General features: G+C 43.8%; 2 protein-coding genes across 2 annotated transcripts; one reads left to right on the forward strand and one right to left on the reverse strand.

The window, feature by feature from the left end:
- Window positions 1–3,054: 3,054 nt before the first annotated feature.
- On the forward strand, window positions 3,055–10,568 carry tmem47 (transmembrane protein 47). The gene is made up of 3 exons (XM_071543648.1): window positions 3,055–3,469; window positions 8,264–8,404; window positions 8,501–10,568. Exons 1-3 carry the CDS (start codon window positions 3,244–3,246, stop codon window positions 8,677–8,679), a joined length of 546 nt encoding a protein of 181 aa, XP_071399749.1. The 5' UTR covers window positions 3,055–3,243; the 3' UTR covers window positions 8,680–10,568.
- A 19-nt stretch (window positions 10,569–10,587) lies between these two features.
- Window positions 10,588–18,813, reverse strand: tab3 (TGF-beta activated kinase 1 (MAP3K7) binding protein 3). Its single transcript, XM_071543647.1, has 7 exons — window positions 18,651–18,813; window positions 17,765–17,936; window positions 16,163–17,468; window positions 13,296–13,456; window positions 12,351–12,444; window positions 12,076–12,159; window positions 10,588–11,484 (listed from the first exon to the last, which is right to left on the reverse strand). Exons 2-7 carry the CDS (start codon window positions 17,864–17,866, stop codon window positions 11,339–11,341), a joined length of 1,893 nt encoding a protein of 630 aa, XP_071399748.1. The 5' UTR covers window positions 17,867–17,936; window positions 18,651–18,813; the 3' UTR covers window positions 10,588–11,338.
- Window positions 18,814–20,434: the final 1,621 nt, after the last annotated feature.

Consider the following 20,434-nt stretch of genomic DNA (forward strand, 5'->3'; position numbering starts at 1 on the left):
TAGTAGTAATAGTAGTAGTATCAGTATTAGGATTAGTGTAAATAATACATTTTCATGACCATGACCATTAAAAAAAATATATATACTGTATAATTATAATTTAATAAATATATGATAGTTATAGGCTAATGAAATCCACTGCAATGATTTATCACCAAACAATATTTAATTGATAACCTTGGTGTCAGCCTCATAGCCAGACCTTTCTCCTCACCTCATTTCACTTTGTTTTAGCTGGTATATCAACCAATCATAGTTCTGCTGTATTGCTGGCTGAGTTATCAATTGCTTTTCATGTGGTTTAGCCTTTGCTTATATTGTTCTTTGTCAATCAATTTAAAATTTTCAATCTAAGCGTTGACATTTTGCACCTGAAACATGAGATTGGATAAGTGTGAGCAGAGAAACAGCAGACAGGCTACAACCACTCCACAGCAGCATTGTGTTACATTAGACCTGATGCCTTTCTGTCTCCCGGAATGTGTGTGTGTGTGTGTGTGTGTGTGTGTGTACACTGTTCCTATTTATACCCAGGGACTCTCTGCTGATTACAATCTGTAATCATCAGTGATGATGTTGAAAGACTTTGCCACCAGGAACAACTGACCTACACTCCTGTAACTCATAGATATACACACACACAAAACACACACACAAAAACAAATCAATACTGCAGTGAAAGAGACAGCTTTTTCTACCCTGAAATAAATTGGTTTTGTTTTATTTTTGAAAATGAAGTTACAGTGAGAACCTTTCATTCAGGTGGCAACATAGGATGAGTTCTTCCATATGTTGATTGAAAAATTGCATTTGCAGTTCAAATGTAATTATGAAGTTGATTAACTTAAAAATGTGTGTGTGTGTGTGAATCAATATGAATTAATTCCAAGATTCCTCCTTAAGGACAAAGACTTATCCGAGTTCAATTAGGAAAAAAAATTAGTGGTGTAAGCTTCCCTTAGCACATTAGAGTGCGGGTGTGTGTGTCTGTCTGTGTGTGTGTGTGTGTGTGCGTGTGGGTGGGTGTGTGAGGGTGTGTGTGTGTGTGTGAGAGAGAAAGAGAGAGTGAGATCGGGGTGTATGTGGAGGGAGAGAGAGAGAGAGAGAGAGAGAGAAGTGGAGGGTAAAACCACTGAAACTCATTTTATTCTGCACCTTTTTAACCTAACTGAAATCAATAATGGTTTAAATAATGTTTTTTCATAATATAGCTATTATCAAACTGATGTTATATGAAGACAAGCTCTAAGTTGCTAAGCTCTAAATTATTGCTTTTCTGACAATAACATTGATTTATGTCTGTTTGTGGTTGTTTATAGCCCATTTGGTTTACTCGTTTTTGAAGGACAATGCCGATACTGATACTGTTGGATTGAAGCTACTTATAGCTGATAGTTTAAATTTGACCATTTTCATTCCAAAACAAGACAAGAATTCAGTGTTTCCCCCAGAATGTTATTCTTGTTAAGGTGGAAAAGCCTCTTAAACAGCATTTAGACCATCTTGTGACTTTAAAACTCCAAACCCAGACTAATTATTTTTAGCAGCTCTTTAAAGCAATATTCCACTTAGTTTTATGTCTTATTTTTATGTCCCATTCATTTTAATGAGGCCACAAAAATATCCTGAAACATGACACTTGAACAGATTCAACAACAGAACAAAGCAGTCCTGGGTCTGTTGTCATTTTGCACTTTTATTCTTGCTTTACACTAAAATTAGTATTTAAAATAAAAGTAGATCCGGTCTCCCAAACAGGAACTATCTCTCCTAAATGGTATTCCTCCAGTATGTTTTCTTCTATGAATAAAAATGATATTTGGTGAAATTATATTCTAAAACATAGGACCATCAGTCAGTTGAAAATCACAGTAGCAGGATCTGTTGTTGAATATGTTCACAAATATGTTAAATGTCAGTTTTCAGTCTATTTTCATGGCCTCAATCAAATGAATGGGAAATAAAAATCCAAATGCTACAAACTCGTCCAGCTGCATCCCATCTGATCTTGGTGAGTAGTTATTCAGTATATTCTGTTTTTCATGGTGGTCAAGTGCCAAATAACCCCCATGTTAAAACTAAGTGGAATATTGCTTTAAGGCAGGGTAATGACCTTTAATTAAAAATATTTTTTAGAAAACATTATGAAAAATTAAATCAATTAATTAACTGTATAAAGAAAATTAAATTAGATTAGAAAATAAAAATTATAAAATTTCATTGTAGATTTTACAATTTCAGGGAGAAACCTCCATCATATCAGCAGTGGATGATGTGACTGACTGATATCAGAAAATAATATCTAAAAATACATAAATATACAAAATCCACCCTGCGATCCTCTTACACTGTTATTTATAATAAATTTGTGATGTTAAATGTGTTCCAGGAGTTATTTTATGATGTGTGTTGTAGATTACTTTTTTGATGTAACCACTTTCCCTCAACCTTCCTTGTCAGTTAGTGATTTCCTACATTTCCCAGAATGCCTTTTGACAACCCCAAGAATGTGCCTGGACTTTTTGCTTTTGGTGCATATAGGGGGAAAGAGCAATATCCCCACTACATCACCAATCGGCCTAGCTGTTTTTTAACAGTGTTAAAATGTTTTAGGGTGAATTTTTCCTTTAATAAAAGGCCAATATCGACCTGACAAACCGATATATCGGTCTAACCCCAGTTACAGCTTAGGCTACCCTCCTTTTTGTTTACTACGACATCAATGGATATAACGATTCGAGCTGGAGAGAGAGACATCTGCCTAGAGAAAGAAAGGAGGGAGAGAGAATAGGGAAGAATAGAAAGAATAGAGAGGAAGGGAGAGAGAGAGACAGAGAGAGAGAGAGAGAGAGAGTGTGTGTGTGTGTGTGAGAGAGAGAGAGAGAGAGAGAGAGAGAGAGAGAGAGAGAGAGAGAGAGAGAGAGAGAGAGAGAGAGAGAGAGATAGAGAGATGCAGTTAACATGGGTAATCCTAGGCACTAGGACCCTGCAGGTGCAGCACCGTGTTATTGGTTACTTCAGTCTGAGCAGTGCGGTCCCATCAGCAGAGCAGAGCGCTCGGTCTTCGGCAGCGGCAGCAGCTTCCTCCGGTCCCTGGCTCCCCATCCTGCAACCCCACACCACGGGGAGGGGGGGCAACCCAAACCTGAACCCGAACCCGACCCATTTTCTGGACTTGAGAAACGACACGAATCCCCCCTCTTCACTTATTTTTTTTTTTAAAACGATTGAGAGACTTTGAATATGGCTTCATCCGTGAGCGGCACAGAGGAGGTCCGGGTGTCGTCGTTGACGCCCCTGAAGTTGGTGGGTCTGGTGTGCGTGTTTCTCGCCCTGTGCCTGGATGTCGGGGCCCTGCTGAGCCCGGCCTGGGTCACGGCGGACGACCAGTACTACCTGTCCCTCTGGGTGTCCTGCTGGAAGCCCGTCAGCTCCGTGAACTGGTCCTGCAACAGCACGCTGGCGACCGGTGAGAGAGCTGCTCATGTCCCCACAAACTTATCAGTTCAGGCCGGCCGATAGGCTTTTGAGCGACCATGTTGTTTTTGTAAGTTTTAAACGAGTCGGGTGTTGTAGTTTTAGGGCTTTTTTTTTTACCCTGGAGTTGAATATTTGGGGGTTTCACCGTGCAGACACCAGACAGACACCCACATTCATATTCAAATTATAAGGCTCAGGGATAACAAAGAGTCCCCGCAGACAGAGCGCTGCTGCACCAATCTGTTCTGTGGTGGAGATTTATAAAACTATCACCCAGGAGAGCGCTAAATGTTAATTACTTTATAATTAGCTCTAGTATTGCCTGCTTCCATTAAACGGCAGAACTTTTCTACATGAAATGGGATAGTGAACAATGGGCTACACATTATTGGTTTCCAAGTGGAAAATAATCGTCTGTAAAAGTTTATTCTTGAGTCAAAGTCTGAATAAGACACTTTTGGTTTATTCTAGCCCAGTTAACCTTTTTTTTTTCCTAAACATTTGCCCGGTGCGCCACTGAATGATGTGGGAATTTCGCCTCGCCAGGAGCGGTCCAGCTGGGGTTTCATTTGGCCTTTTGTTGCTCACAAAATGAGCCTTTGTATGGGTTTCTTCACCGGCCAAGGAGCGAGGGCAACTCAGAGAAGTGAACTCCCCAGAGATCCAAATGCCTGCAGATTAGTAACCAGGGAAACAAGTGGCGCACTCTACAAATGCTGTTTCCCCCAAAAAGGCAACTTCTTCATGGAGTCCCCACATGAAGCTTTCCTGGAAGCATTCCGTATTTCAGTAAATTAGTGATGAATAAGAAGGTGGGTAAACTCTGACCTCCAGTCGTTGATCATCATGAGGCAGACAGCCACCAATATAAACACACATCAATTATATTTTCAGGACAGCGTTAATTCATGCTTTGGTGTTTGTTTTTTAAAGACCCTATCTTCATATTATATGAAGAGTTGTGTTCCATAATGAGATATCCATCATTAAAAAAAAATGACACCCACCCTCCAATATTGACTGCTGGCATGGAAGCACATCATGGGTTAGTATTGAAGTTAGGAGTCATACTCAGACACGTGCTTATAAAATGCTTTTCAAATATTTCCTGATGAATTTCAGTTAGCATTTTTTTTCTAAAATGGATATAATGTTTTGGAATTAAACACTTCATATCTGATAACCTACTGCTTCATATAATGTAGGCCTACTGTATACTGTGAAATTACCTCATAAAGATTTATATCAGCCTAAAAGGGTTGCTAAACTCTATTCTGCAAATTAAAAAGGTGGGTAAAGTAAGTTTATGTGGGTTTACCCTCCACTATGCCTGATTACAGCTTCTATGTGTGTGTGTGTGTGAGTGTGTGTGTGTCCTTCTAGTTCTCTCTCTTTTTTTAATGCTGCCTCTGACTGACTGCCTCTGTGTGCCGGGGCAATGAATAAGTTTTTGTTACTCTGACAAAATGTTTTCTTTCTGTCTGAGAGATGAGTAACCGTGGGTCACGCTGGCCCCGGTCCTCCCCTGTCAGCGCAGACAAAGTGCAGTTCGGTGCCATATAAAGACATGCAGTCTCCGTGTCAGCACTCAGCAGCAGCGGCAGCATACCACAGTAAATGCACACAGCGGACTGGCCATTTCCTCCGGCTTGTGCTTGGCTAGGCGTATTGATTTGAATCCTAGTAATCAGTTTCTCCCTCCCCAATATTTCCTCAGTGTCATGCTCTGGGCATTAAATAAATCCTGTTAGGTTGGAGCACCAGCTGGCAGCTCAGATGTTCTGGGCTTGTTCTGCATGGCCTCTATGTATGTGTGTGTGTGTGTGTGTGTGTGTGTGTCCAGGAAACTACAACATTATTCATTGTGAATTAGAAAACAGAAGTGAGATATCACCATATTACGCGCTCAAGAAGTGTTTGTATACACATGCAAATAGGCTCAAATAAACAAAAATACACACACATGCTCATACAAACGTGTTAACGCGCACACACACATTCTCTCTCTCTCTCCCTCACACACACACACACACACACACACAGGCAGGGGGTCAGAGGTCAAGTATAAAAGATACAGCCTCGACACAGGGCTAGGAATGTGGAACGGTTGTGCCAGAGCCGACTGCGCTGATGCCAGGTCAGTGCGAGGGGAGGGGACGAATGTGGAGCGACCGTGTGAGTGACTCCCTCTCCGACTCCGGCGCAAAAAATATTAATAATGTAATGCTTTATTGATCCCATAGAGTAATTCTGGTTTTGCGCTCGAGGGAGAGGTCAGGCTCAGCTGCAGAACAGCAGCCGTAGAGCTGGTGGGGATTCAGTGTTTTGATGCTGAGCGACACGGAGGAGCTTGAACCCGGGACGTCCAGTTGAAGTAACAGTTTACTCCTCTCACTTCACCCTGCTGCCCTGATAGATAGAAAGAAAGAGTGTGTATGTGTGTGTGTGTGTGTGTGTGTGTGTGTGTGTGAGAGAGAGAGAGAGAGAGAGAGAGAGAGAGAGAGAGAGATACTCGAGGCTCTCCTGTGACACAGATCTTCCACCGTCGTCTCAGACAAAGAGAGAGAATTGGGGCCCCGGAGGATTTTTCGATTAACAGCTCGGCAGCCCCTGAAACGCACGCAGGGGGCCATAATTAATGCTCAGATTGGATCTCACATACTGTATCTCCTTTTCCATCTGTCGTCATGCGGGGCTCAGATTAATAGTTTGGCGCTTCCTGCCCTTCAAGCCTTCAAGCACTGCAACCCTGGCTGTATTTCTCGCGCAGCGCACGGGGGCCCCGTTCCAAATCTGGGAGATGAGATGACTTTCCGCGTCCTGCTGTTTCATGGACGCACTGATAAGGCTTTCGGTCGCCTCGGCGAGCTCAGCCGCGGACCGGCTGGGCTGAAGGCACCAGATCGACCCAGAGAAGATGACTCCAACGATGGGACTTGACAAATCCAGGTCGCTCTTGCCCTCCGCTGACAGGCAGCCAATGGGACTGCGGCAGAGGAAGTCAAGGGTCGTTCTCGATGGCGACCTCGTGTTGTGAAAGCTGGAGACCGGAGGGAACGGGAGCTCTGCTTTTTGTGGGCTCCTTCCAACATCCTGTGGTGACAGGGCCGTTTTTAAACTCTAAATCCTGCACCATATTTGGTCAAAAGTAGTTGATGTTTGTTTATATTTGAGCTGCTTGGCCCCTGGAATAAAGTTTCCCTCCAACAAGAGTGGGAACTGTATTTTAAGCAGCTTATGTCCCGTCACTTTCTCCCCGCTGGTGAATGTTTTAATGATTTTCTGCCTCAATAGAGAGGAAGTATTCTTGGCAATACTTAATCTTTTTTCCTCGGCTCTATAATGGACAATACCATGTATACTTTATAAGAATAAATGGGGAAAAAAAACATTACAAAGCATATTCAAACTCAAGTCTTTTGATGTGAACTTTTCCACCCACACAAATACTGAATCACTTATACAGGGGCCAATCCCCTTTATGCTTTGATGTTATTTATGGTTTTCCACTCAGTGTGCTGTAAATGATTTCCTCCTGTGTAATCAAATGCTTCATCAAAACATCCCCTGTCTGTTTACATACAGGGCTCCTGTTTCCGTAAGTACACAGTGAAGTTATGAGCCAGACTCTTAATCTCTCAACAATAACATATAGTTTATCTCTCAACAATCCTCAGTTAACCTTCCATAGCTAATTAAGTCTTCAACAAATCAGATTATTTCTTAATAAATTGATTTCTTGAGTCTGTTTTACCCCACCTAAATCAAAACAATCTGTACTGATCCTACGGCGCTCAATACAACAAACAGCAATCTCAACTAGAATATATTTTTCTTTTCTGACTTACACAGGCCTACAAGTTGGGCAGAAAACATTTTCTCTCCTGCTGCCTTCCTTTTTGTTCCCTATTTTGTTTCCGCTTTGGCATTCCAGCAACGATAGAAAGCGAGATGGAGAGAGAGCAGAGAGTTATTTCCAGTCTGTGAGCTCTGGTTGAGTGTTTTTGGAGTACTTCTGAATGAAATGCTGAGAATGCTGCTGACTTGGCATCAGCCAAGAGGGAGGGATACCCATTATCTGAGTCACCCCACCGAATCACTTTGCTTTTCTGCTGCATTGGGATTCATTACCCAGCCTCTGAACTCTGTCTGTGTGTGTGTGTGTGTGTGTACCCAAGCGTGTGCGTTGTTTGTTTCTCGTTAGCTCGGATCTGCTGTGCTCGGTTTGAGTGTTATTCACTGCATGGTTCACATTCTTCATCCACTCGCCATGGATCCCCAGTGGCTCACATCAAAACACTGCGAGTCACCGCCAACTTCTCAGAATATGTGCGAGGAATTGCCACAGCCTCTTATTATCATATGAACCACAAATAGCCTGTGTATACGCTGCAGTAATTCACCGCAAACTTTTTGTTAGCGGGTGGAATTGTTTTGCTCTGTGACTGTGTGACCAGGCATGTCGGTGAGACTTAACATGGCTATGTAACTGTGGCTCACCAGCGTGACCTGTGACCTATTCCACTGCCTCTGTATCTCTTTCCCTCTCAGCTCTATCTCTCTCCCTCTCTTACTCTATCTCCCCTCTCCCTTCACTCCCCCTTTTTATCTCTCCTCATCTATCTCTCCCTCCCTCTCCACTTTCCTCCCTCCTGTCAACACGGCTCTCTAGAGTATCCTCGTTTTAGCTACCTATGTCACTCTCTATCTCGGTGTGATTTCATGCCTTCCCTCTCCCGTCTCCTCCCCTTCCCTCCCTGTCCCTGGGTGTGTTTGTTCGCAGACTGGCAGATCGCCACGCTGGCCCTGTTGCTGGGGGGGGCGGCCCTCATCCTGCTCTCCTTCCTGGTGGCGCTGATTTCCCTGTGCGTCGGCTCCAGGAGTCGCTGCTACAAGCCTGTGGCTGTCATGCTGTTCGCCGCAGGTAAACGAACACACGTATACGTAAACACCAGCGGTTCTGTCACATGTCTACCATATATTGACATCAGTATCTTCTCTCTCCCTCCGTCCCATGCAGTGGTGCTTCAGGCCTGCAGCTTGGTCCTGTTCCCCATCAAGTTCATTGAGACGGTCAGTCTGAGGGTGTACCACGAGTTTAACTGGGGGTACGGCCTGGCCTGGGGGTCCACCATCTTCTCCTTCGGAGGAGCCATCCTCTACTGCCTCAACCCCAAGAACTATGAAGACTACTATTAAAACCTGGGAGACAAGAGGAAAAACCCTGGACGCACTCTCTCACCAGTGCACTCAGTGATAGCAGCTTGTAGAGTCTGTTATTGCAGAAGTGAAAGCCTCAGCAGTCAAACACAATGCACAACCGCAGACTGGAGAACAAAAACAAACCCTTATTGTTAGTTTCAGGACACCGCGATATTGCACCATCCACAGCGGCAGTCCTACTTAAACTGGAAAAGAACTCTTCCATTTGATACTGTGAGCTTATGTTCTCAAAGACTTCCCTCGCTCACTGGACCGAAGCCCCCTACGCTCTTAGTGGCACAGGACTGTTGGCAGCGAATCAGGCTGTGTAATGGAATTCCACAACCAATGAGTTTAATTTGTGAGGGAATGCCACCAATCAGTAAAGCCTGCGTCCCCTTTAACTGGAACTCCAGTAGGTCTTATTTCTTGGCACAAAATCTGGAGAGAACAGATGGATTTACTGACCCCATACTGGGAGGAATTGGTGGACTAATTAACCAATCATAGCAGAGAAGACAAAGAATGACGAGTACTCAGACCAACCAAGGAGTGAAGGCATCCAGGGAGGAAGAGATCCTATTGAAGTGATATCCTGAGGATGACAAAGTGACTCACCCTAAAGGAAGACGGGGCGCACCTAAGGAAATGCGACATGTTGCATCTCCCCAGAGATTATACAGTATCTGGAATTTGGCTTTGCCTTCTTCCTCCAGTAGTCTATTGTGTATATTGGATTGGTGAAAGCATGTGTTGTAAAGAAGCTTCGGTGGACTGGCTTTACTTTCTCATATCCTACTTATTTAAATCTATAAACAGGGGCGGAAATACCGATAATAAACAGAAGCCACCTAAGACAATAAAAACATTCCCCAGGCATCTGCCAAACGATGATTTATTATCATAGTGGGAGCGCATGGCCAAGTTCTGAAGAACATTTTACTGTTTAATGAGCAGCATAGAGTCTGCCACACACATATAAACTTGATATTCAGTGGTAAAACCATCATCTAAGACCTTTGGCCACTAACTTAAACCTGCAGCGTAACCCAGTTATACCTGCTTTTTGATATAACTGTTGTATGATATGTAAGTATATGCAGTACGCACAGTACTTTTAAGTATTATTCATTCCAAATAGACAGGTGGGAAGGAAGAGGGCAGATGACCATGTCTGTTGAGTGTGTGTGTGCACGTCTTACATGATCATACCACCCAGCATGTGCTCACACACTTCCCCATGTGATGCCCCTTATCTTACCGCTCTGTGGGACATGGGAATGCTCTGTATAGGCCTCTCAGTACAGTAGGCGCCATTCAGCATACAAAGCTTGTCAGATAGGAAGAGGCTATAAAGTGGAATATTACTGTAGTTTCTACAAAAGTCAAAGTAGACTTAGTCTTTACATCAAAGTCAAGGACCTTGATAGGCTAGGAAATGCCTGAGTGCTACGTGCTCTGTGTGTGTGTGAGTAGTGTGGTGCAGAGTGTGTGAATGATGGTGTGTTCGTGACAAGGGGAACTGGAAAGTTTCACGCCTGAAGGGAGGACAGTGTTGTCATGAGAAGCTGGACTCGGGTAGAAAACACGTGCTCTGTACTGGTTTTCAAAGCCCTGGTGATTACACAGTCCTCTCCTCATTCCTCATTCTAGCTGGGAGGTCAGAAATTTCCCCGGTTCCCACTTGCAACATGGGTGAGAATGAGTGAGTGTGTGCATGTCACTACTATTTGCTGCTGTGTGTGTCTGATCTTGGATTGATTACTAACATAATAAACATGTAATGGAGAAAAAAGAAAAGTGTGTTTGGTTCATTTGGGACAAGGGGCATGCGCGAATGATGACATATCACATGAAATATGAAGAGGTGCAAGTTGTGCATGGTCAAGTCACATAGAATCAGCTCCTTTATTAAGTACAGCAACTTGAGGCATCTGCACAGGAAATCAACATCTTTTGAACACAGAATACAGTGTGGCATAATATGCATAAAAGTACCAGGAATATATTCATATGCGAGTCTCTTTAGTGTTCTTCATTCAATGAAAGGAGCTCTTATACAGAGCCAGATACAGTGTACAGTCTACATATCGCATTAGTCAGACCCTATATACCTTCGCATTCATCGTCCCACTGTCAGAGAGGGAGTTACCGTTCCTGGTTAAAAGTGGAAGTGCCTCCATTTTGAGTTCAGGAATGGGCGCAGTTGTGTAAACAGGGCAGTCTCTCATTCTGCATGGAATGTTCGCTCGGTAAACCGTAGCTCCTCTTCTTCTCAATTCTCATTCACTCTGACTGTTCTGAAGCCCCGCCCACCTGCTGTCCCAGTCGCGGCTTGTCACTCCCTTTTTTTTTTATGCATTGCCATGGGAACAGTCTCCAACTGTCCTGGAAAAGCATCGTCATCCGCCAATGGAAACAAGGGTCAAAGTGCACGGAAGTATTAGAGGGGAACAGGAGAAGTGGGCAGAGGGGGATAGTGGCTCTTCCTCAGCAGGTAGGAGGGGCTTATACATAGATTGACAAGGGGAGAGGGCCTCTAGACATAGGCAAGACGTTCTGCTTGGAGCTGCAGTGTTGGAAGGGGTGGGGCTTATACTATCCGAGGGTTGGCAGGGGACTGGGCAGGGGTGGGCAATACAACGCAGTGCTAGGCTCAGGTGTAGCGCGGCATCTCGCACTGTTCACAGCGGTTGAGTGCAGGGTGGTTGAGGAAGGTGCAGCTTTCACAGTTCCACTGGGCGCCCTCGAAGTCCTCGTCCCTCTGGGGCCCCGCCACCGGCTTGGAGCCCTGCTCCCCTTCTGGCAGGAGCAGAGAAAAGAAGAAAGCGAAAAAAAAGACTGTTTATCCACATCATAAAGTGCATACGACAGCAACAATCTGAATGTCATCAACTCAATGGTGGAATAAACCATGGTTGTCACTCAAGAGACAAGCGTGAGGCATGTATTCAAGCATCAAGCATTCAAGCATGAATGTCGATGGACGTGGGCATCCGCTAAATCGCTAGGTTTCTCATCTAGTTTCCATGCCGACAGATTTGTAGAGGCCAACACACATGCCAAGGACAGTCAAGTCTTTAGTCTTGGTTTTCACAAGATAATGGCCAAAAACCTCAATGTGGGGGATGTCAAACAGGCTTAAACAGAGACTGATGAAGAGGAATTAAATGGTAGAACGCAAAACAATAACCCAGTGTTTCTCATGTGGTTTTGAATTGGAACCCAGATCTTCACCTTGGCTATTAAGTTATGACCCAATAGACTTTTCAACACAATGTTCCCCTATTGAAGTTTTTTTTTTTGTCCACATCCCTGTGAAAAATGTCCCATGACCCACTTTTGTGTCCCAACCCACCAGTCGAAAAAATAACTTCATTGGAGAGTTCTCACCTTTCTTCCCGGGCTTGGGCGGCACCACTGGCCCGGGCTGAATGTTGTCATAAAAGTTGTTCATGGCTTTCGGGTCAAACTTCCCTGCAGAAGGAAGCAGAAATCGGATATGCAGTGTGAAGAAGCCTCATCCATCATCTTGTGCCCAACTCTGTCTACTTCTGGGCTCGACTCTTACAAGATGCTTTCGAATAAATCAGATGCACGCTTCAAAGGTCTATGTGTTGGAATACGCATTTGTGTGTGTGTGAGTGTGTGTGTGTGTGTGTGTATACCTCTTGACTGCAGTAGATCTGTCTCCTTCAGGGTGCAGTCGATATCAATCTGAAGCTGTCTGTTCAGATTCCGCAATCGGGTCATCTCTTCAGGCTGCAGCCGGTGCAAACACACAACCCATTTAGATTAGACAAAAATAGACAACCAAATTACCCTCGTCCTTTCAAACTCCCCTTTACTAGTTAGAGCATCCCTTGTATGATGCAGTAGTGCAATTTGTGCAATTTCATATGTGTTAGGGATGCACTGATCAGGTTTTTTGGGGCCAATTACAATTTACCAATTTTGTAACAGTATGATCTGATCACCAATCCAAAACGCTGATTGAAACAACAGTGGCACATCATGTAAAAGTGCATAAGTATAAACCTTAAAATTTAAATAAAGCATCTCTGTCTATCCTTGTTTAAAAGATTGTTCTGGCTTAACCATGTGTAAATAAATCATAGTTTTTATCCAGACATACAGTAGTTACTACATGTTGTGTTCTTGATGTGTGTTTTCATTGCGGCAGCAAAGGCTATGCCTTCTGTCCAATGCAACACTCCAAATGTGTTCAGAAAGGAGCAAACTGAAATGTCTGAGATTCAAGGCCATTTAAAGAAAAGATGGGTCCATTCTCCATAAAAAAAATAAAAAAGTCCATATTCAATTCCAGTCAAATGTCAATGAGAATAATGAATGTAGGCCCATTATGTGATCGTGCAGCTGAAATTATGTTTTTATGTGAACATTTATTGGTGGCCAATTGATCTGTGCATCCCTACTGGTTAATTCTGGTGTGTGTGTGTACACCTTTCTTGCCACAGTCTTATGCACTTTCTTGTGCAACAGTTCGCCCATGTACAGTACGCCAGGGTGACCAGTGACTATCCCTGTGTCTGTATGCGTGAAAAAGAGAGCAAGAACATGTGTGCTCTCCCAAGTGTGTGTTCGATCCTTACTCTGGGAATCAGACTGGTGGAGTTGACTCGTCGGAAGCGTCTCTGAAGAGCGTCATATTCCATATTGTTGACGTCGGCCTTCAGCTGCTCTAGTTTCTGCTTCTCCAGCAGCAGTTCCTTCAGTAGACGCTCCATCCTGGCCCGCTGGTGGAGCAGGAGAGCTGCAGGAGAACACACCCAACACAGACACACAGGACTTGAAACACACACCCTGAAGCAGTAGTGTTGGAGTTGGAGGGATCCTGAGAATAGACATTCACTTCTAGCTTGTACTCTGCATGACACACTCAGAGTAGTGTTGTTGTCCCAATGACAAAAAATCTGTCTTTGTTACAGAAACCAGTCCTAGCATGAAGGTTGAGAGTGTAAAGTGACAATGGTAAATAATTTATGATGATCAAATAAACAATTTCATGGAAGATTTCCATCACACTAAGCACTAACAGCAGCATACATAAAATAAACACAAAAAAGGCTATAGAGAAGCCATGGGTAGTGCAGTGTCCTGTCCTGGATTTGGGGTTTGGTTGGTAGGGCTGCTCTCTGCCATCTCCCTGACTCCCTCAATGTTTCATATTTTAGTTGCATTTCCCAGATTGAAGATGATCATACCTGGGTATTGCTATTTTCTGCCGCTTCCCTAAAACTGTCTCAGCTTCCTCCTGCTACAGGAAACATGACATAACAGAAAAAGTCTCTCTCAAAATATCATACATTAATATTTATTATACAATGCTTGATGAATACTTGATTGTGATTGGCTGGAGGGGTGTTAATTTCAGATACGTGTATGGCTAAGATTACTCCTTATCACTTAATGCTACACATCAACTGCTTATGAATGATATTGATGTTGAGATGGCCATCACTTTTATAAGATGGCAACAACAATAGCATTTGTTTTGTCAGGAATACAATTATTATAGCTTTGTGAACTTTCTACATGATCTAATCACCTCAACTCTGCTGGCCTGTCTCCCCTCATCTGAGGCTGATCCTCCTGCCTCCAATTGGGTCTGTTAGAATAAAGCAGCGTATGCATTCATTCAAGTTATGGGACTAATGGCTGTCTATAGGAGACTTTTTAAATGACTATATTCAGATAAACTCAAAGATAACATAAGATACACCACTGTAACATATTTAGCTAACGTTACAGTCAATCAAACAATAGATAGCTGCAGAGCATATACAAATATATTTCTATAAGGATGCAGCCCACATTTATAGGTTCATGATATTTATGAAAATTGAACATAGAGAACAAGACATATGATGGACACCCTGGTTCTGAAAAAAATCAAACACAGAACCTATTCTCAAATAAAAGGTAGGCAGGCTACTTTGTCACTCCTGCATACCAATATACAGGCAACACTACAGAGCTACAGGAGATGGACAAAACAACAGAAACACCACATGAAAAACGACTTCAGCTTGGAAGTAACTGAACCACAATTACAAAAGGCAGCTACACAGTTGAAGGCCAATTTGCAGTGTGTGTCAGCTTTAGAAGAAGTCTGACGATCACCATTTTCTTTTTTACAGAACAGAGATCCCAAGAGGCCAAATAGTCTCTGTCTGAACTGCAGATGTATTGGTCACAAAAAAATTGTGCAAAGAAATGTGGCAAGGGGAACAGGCTCAAAAATCATGACAAAATATGGTGACTGGATAGTTGTTAAATACCACAAAACTATGGCCTCAAAATTTACCACATAATTGAATCTACACTGGTCTGGCAGTCTCAACAAAAACTGTACATTGTGAGCTTGACAAAGCTGGCATTTATGGCAGAGCTGCCATTCAGAAACCCATAGTATCCAAGCATACAAAAATACACATAACCTGGTGTAAGGAGCACAAAACCTGGACCAACAAGAAATATGAGTAGTTTTTCACCCTTTTTGCTATATACAGATGGGTTTATGTTTGGAGAAATCCAAAGGATGCCCTTGCAGTGTCTGCAGCCAACTGCTACAGATGGTATGGGCCATTCCATTCCAACGGCCAGGGAATATGAGGCCATTTTTACAGGACCAGGTGCACCATATGGTGGATCGACACAAGCGCTCGAATGAGTGGGCACATTTGTCAAAATTAATTGAGAATACGGCAGAATGCAATATTTGTGGCATGGTCCTGTCGACAAGGGGGTGGGGGGGTGCACATGTGCGATGAATAAGCACTTATCAGCGTCACATAAAAGTTAAGGAGTGCCATGTTTTTTTTGTCCTTTTTCCCCAACAAATTATGTAAAATGTAGGGCTGCAACTAACGATTATTTTCATTGTCGATTAAGATGACGTCCTCAAATGTCTTGTTTTGTCCACAACCCAAAGATATTTAGTTTACTGTCATAGAGGATTAAAGAAACCAGAAAATATTCACATTTAAGAAGCTGGAATCAGAGAATTTTGACTTATTTTTCTTAAAAAATTTCTCAAACCGATTAATCGATTATCAAAATAGTTGGCGATTCATTTAATAGTTGACAACTAATCAATTAATTGATTAATCGTTGCAGCTCTAGTAAAATGGTTCAATAAGGGATTCAAAAGGATTTGGATTGGATAAGGAGATTTGATACTGTATTCAGATTTGATAGAATGCTTTCAAACCCCAACCCTACTGATGATGTTCCCAATTCCAAGATGATAATGCCCCAATATTCATGTACACTGCTAAACAAATTCAAGAGAGGTTTCATGAACACCAGGATGAAGTCAGTTGTTCTCAGGCCAAAAGGGAGGCTATTCCTTATTGTAGACAGCAGAGATCCAAACACAAATGGCGAGTCAAACACTACTAACAGAGCGACACATAAACACACGCAGTGTAATTCAAGAAAAAAAAAGCTCCCCTACCTTGTGTGTAGGCGTAGTCATCAGAGCCTGAGCTGGAACGTCGTGGCATGCGCTGAAATTGGCTGGCAATGTTCCCTGGCAGGGCAGAGATGGGCAGGATGGGTGCAGGGGCAGCGTTGTGCTCCCCTTGATCTACTAAATTGAGGAGAGACTCTGCTTCGGCCACAGGCGGTGAGCTGGGCGGCCTCTGGGCCTGGCCTCCCGGGGACACTTTGATTTTGAAGGTGTAGGCCGACTGGCCTGGCTGGGGAGAGGAGGCCGGCCGAGGCCTCGCGGGGCCCTGGTGTTGCAGGTACATCCCATGGTGGAAGGAAGCTGGGCCGGGAGGTCCGCTCATACTGATGCCCCTGGAGGGTGAGCTGGGCGAGGGGCTGGTGGCCATGTAGAGAGCCCCCTGGGGGTGGGGGGTGTGCACAGGGGAGTTGCTGCGGGGCCGTGGGCCCTCCAGCGTAATCTCAATCTGGTTCTTGAGGGAGCTCTTGGAATGATAGGGCCTGTAAACGGGTGGCTGCTGCTGGGGTTGTTGCTGGTGGTGGTATGGCATGCTGGGAAGGGTTGGGGAGCTAATGGGGAGGAAGACATATTGCTGGTGCTGGGGTTGCGGCTGGGGTTGGGGTTGTGGTTGGTGCTGTGGTTGGTGCTGTGGCTGGGGTTGGGGCTGGGGCTGGGGCTGGACCTGATGCTGGGGGGAGCTATAAGGCGAGCTATATGTGGGAGTGCTGTAGGGTGACTGCTGATGCTGATACACTGGCGCCCCAGAGGAGGACCACGGGGCTGGCTGCGGGCTCTGAGAGGGTGAGGGTCGAATATAGAGGGTGGTGTTGCCACTGTTGGCATAGTGCCCAGGGGGGATCTGCAGGGCCTGTGGGGCATTGGGTATATTCTGGGACAGGGTCACTTTTATTGGGTTCATAGTGTATCGTGGGATGGGGGAGTAGGTGGGAGACATGCCCTGCATGGTGGGTGGAGGGGTGGGCGTGCTGGCAGAGCGGCTCTGATCGTTCATGAAGAAAGGGTTGTAGCCAGGTGAGGGGGCCATGGTGGCAGGGGCTGAGAGCGGCTCAGGGTAGTTGGGCCGCTGGGGTTCGATGTGACTGTCACTGGAGCTGTGCACTAGAGAGCGCCCAACTCCTGCTGCTCCTCCATTTGCCTTGCCTGCCTCTGGGGCCGGGTAGCCCAGGCTAATGTGTAGCATGTGGTTTCGGCTCAGACGCACCTCCTCTGGACTGTGGTGGAACTCCCCATAGAGGTATCTATTACTCTCCTGAGCCAGCAGGTGGCAGCACAGATCCAGGTTATTGTTGTTCTGAGACACAGCAACACAGAGCACAGTCTTAGTCATGCAGTTTAGACCAGTGGGAGTGTTAACGTGCTCATGTGGCTGTCCTACTGTCCAGCCTACATCACAAGGGACAATACTAGCCTTGGGCTGTCACAGCCTGATGAATAACAAAAACATAACATCCTGACCTAAAACAAAACAACTTTCTACTCAAGTGAATGCCTCAGTGACTCCAACAGCTTTTCTGAGCATGAGTGTGTGTGTGTGTGTGAGTAAGTGCAAATGTGTGTGTGTGTGTGTGTGTGTGTGTGTGTGTGTACCTGCAGAAGGCACTGGGACACTACCCCCTCTGGGATCTCTGGGAAGCGCTGCTTGAGGTCCTGCAGGATGTGGTAGTCTAGCTGAGAGCCTCCCTGCGCCATCCTGAGCCAACACAGAGAGTCAACGAGCCCACAGCTGCAAATGCTGAAATAACTGACCTCCTCTCATCCCCTAAAGACACAATGACAGACAAAACTGAAACCTAAGTGTCATAGAACGACTGCATCAATCTTATTGTTCGTCTGCCCATCTAGAGTAAGTCAAATGTCTGTCACACACCCTATGTGTCAGCAGTAATTGCTGAGGACATAGCAATTAACTAGCTTTAGGGAAACATGTCAATCTTGTTTCAAAAAGAACAAAATATCCAAGAAGACAGGTGAAACAACTGAATTGTAACACACATAAACACACTCTGCTCTGCACCACACGTCAACACTGCCGGTGCTACTGGTCACAATTCACAGACGACTGCTACCTGGCAGTGTGGCTGTCATTCTGTTGTTGTTTGTTTAGCCATATTGTTGCACCAAGCAACGACGACATGCCATCGCTAGCAGGCTAGTTAGCAGCATCAGATAGCCTCCTATATCACTCAAATAAACTGCCACACCGGTGTGCTGTATGGCGACCAGAGGGTATAACGTTGCTAAGGCACTGCCCGGTGTTGCTTGTAATTCAATGCTACAACCCAGTAAACAAGTTAGCTAGCTGGTTAAATACGGTTACCTTAATTCGTCATTTGATTACCTGCTAACTTTGCTAATGCTAACATTAGCTAGCTCCTGCTGGTTGGTCAGCTGTCACAGCTTAGGAGTTGATGGATTAGCTAGCTAACCAAGCTAAAGTTAGCTAGCGTTAGCTTCTACGCTAGCTGCAACTTACCATATGTTTAGTTTCTCACTCATGTCTTCGACCATCGCAAAGTCCAGAGGACATCTCAGATTATTTCTAAAGTGATATGCTGGGGTTTCTAAAAAATGTTTGCTAAATAATAATTGTAGTCTCGCATTCCAGTATCAGGCCCCTGTCGCTGAACTGCATAAGCACAGGCTCTCTATCGCGATAATGTCAGATTTCTCAGGACCAGGAAGTTCCAAATCGACGCTGTCAATACTGCGCATGCCCCTTGCGCATGCCTGAATGGCGCGCCCCTCAAATAATCTCTGCTAATGACAATCTGACAGTATTTAACTTTAAGCGTTTGCTCTGTTTTCCAACGAATTAGAAATTTCTAATTGAAAAATATATTATTCTGAATCAAATACTGAGTCATCCAACAAATGAGAACTATTTAATCTATTCAGCCATACACCAGTGAACTAATATCAGTATTATCAGATTGGAAATGAAGCCTTTCTATATGAAGTTGTGGTTAGGACACCAAAATGCCACGAAACAAAACACTGTGAGGACTGAAAAAGAAGTAAATGACAAGCACTCTACGATTTCATACTACACAATCAACATTGAAATAAAGTGCTACATTAAAAAGCAATACTGAAATGAGAAAAGAGAAAGCATTCCTGAATAGTTGTGAAGGGAATCAAAAGTGAGTAGGCAAAAACACAAGAATATTACATGTGAGCCTACTGAATTAGTGGGGATATGGAATAATTAATGTACCATTATAAGCCTTTCAGCTACAGTGTAATCAAGTCCAGGCACCAGACATCCAAGCTATAGAAAACTCTAATAGAAAGAAATTAAATTATGACTTCCCAACACTATATCTGTTGTTGATAATGATAATACCCCACAATGCTGTAACTACTGAAATTAATTTGCTTTCAAATCATAAACATAAAAAATATGTAGAACAACATATTGATGAAATGGAAGACGGGGCTGTGATGCTCATCCACTATTTATTTCTCTTCTTATCAAGTTCATTTTTCAGTTGCTCAGTCTACTAGTCTATGGTTAGCCTTTGAGCAAAACAATAAAAGACTAATGTATAGAATATCTAAAATATATCGATGATTTTTTTTTGTCCCACTTTTTGTTGTTAGAAATGGGATCAATAGACAATCTGATATACTGTACTGGCCAAGCTAAGGTTTGTGTCAAAGAGGCTTTTTTCTAGCTGTTTTCACTAGGGGGCAGTGGGACGTCCAGTAATTCTGCAGTAGCACTTAAACTGCAGAGACAATAGCAGGAAGGAACTTGCATTGGCTTCTGCAGGTTTTTCAAAAGGAAATAAAGAGGGTGTAGAGATTAGAGCAAGACTACCAGCACTTAATGTAATAGTTTAGCAGAGAACACAGTCAGTATATGAAGGGGAAACAGCAGCGGTGGGGGACTCGAGTCACATGACTTGACTCGAGTCAGACTCGAGTTGCAAATTTGAGGACTTGAGACTTGCTTGACTAATATTGTTAAAAGACTTGACTTGACTTTGACTTGGTATTCATGACTTGAGACTTGACTTAGACTTGAGACAGATGACTCGAAAGGAATTTACTTTTTTTTTTTTATTAAATATTTACTTATTGTTCATTTAGGAGGCTTGTTATTGATTGCCACAAAATGTCAAATATCAGTGAGATTTATAAGATGTAAGCAGACTGCAACAGTTTTGTTAATGTTGAAAATAAAACTAAACTTTTCATGACCACCATCTTTTAACTGATTTAAATATGGAAACTGGGGTAGATCATCAGAATTTC

This window comes from Centroberyx affinis, unplaced genomic scaffold (genome assembly GCF_046629955.1).
Source record: "Centroberyx affinis isolate AG114_WGS23_722 - 3 ecotype Tasmania unplaced genomic scaffold, CSIRO-AGI_Caff_v1 ptg004359l_1, whole genome shotgun sequence".
In the NCBI taxonomy this organism is placed as follows: Eukaryota; Metazoa; Chordata; class Actinopteri; order Beryciformes; family Berycidae; genus Centroberyx; species Centroberyx affinis.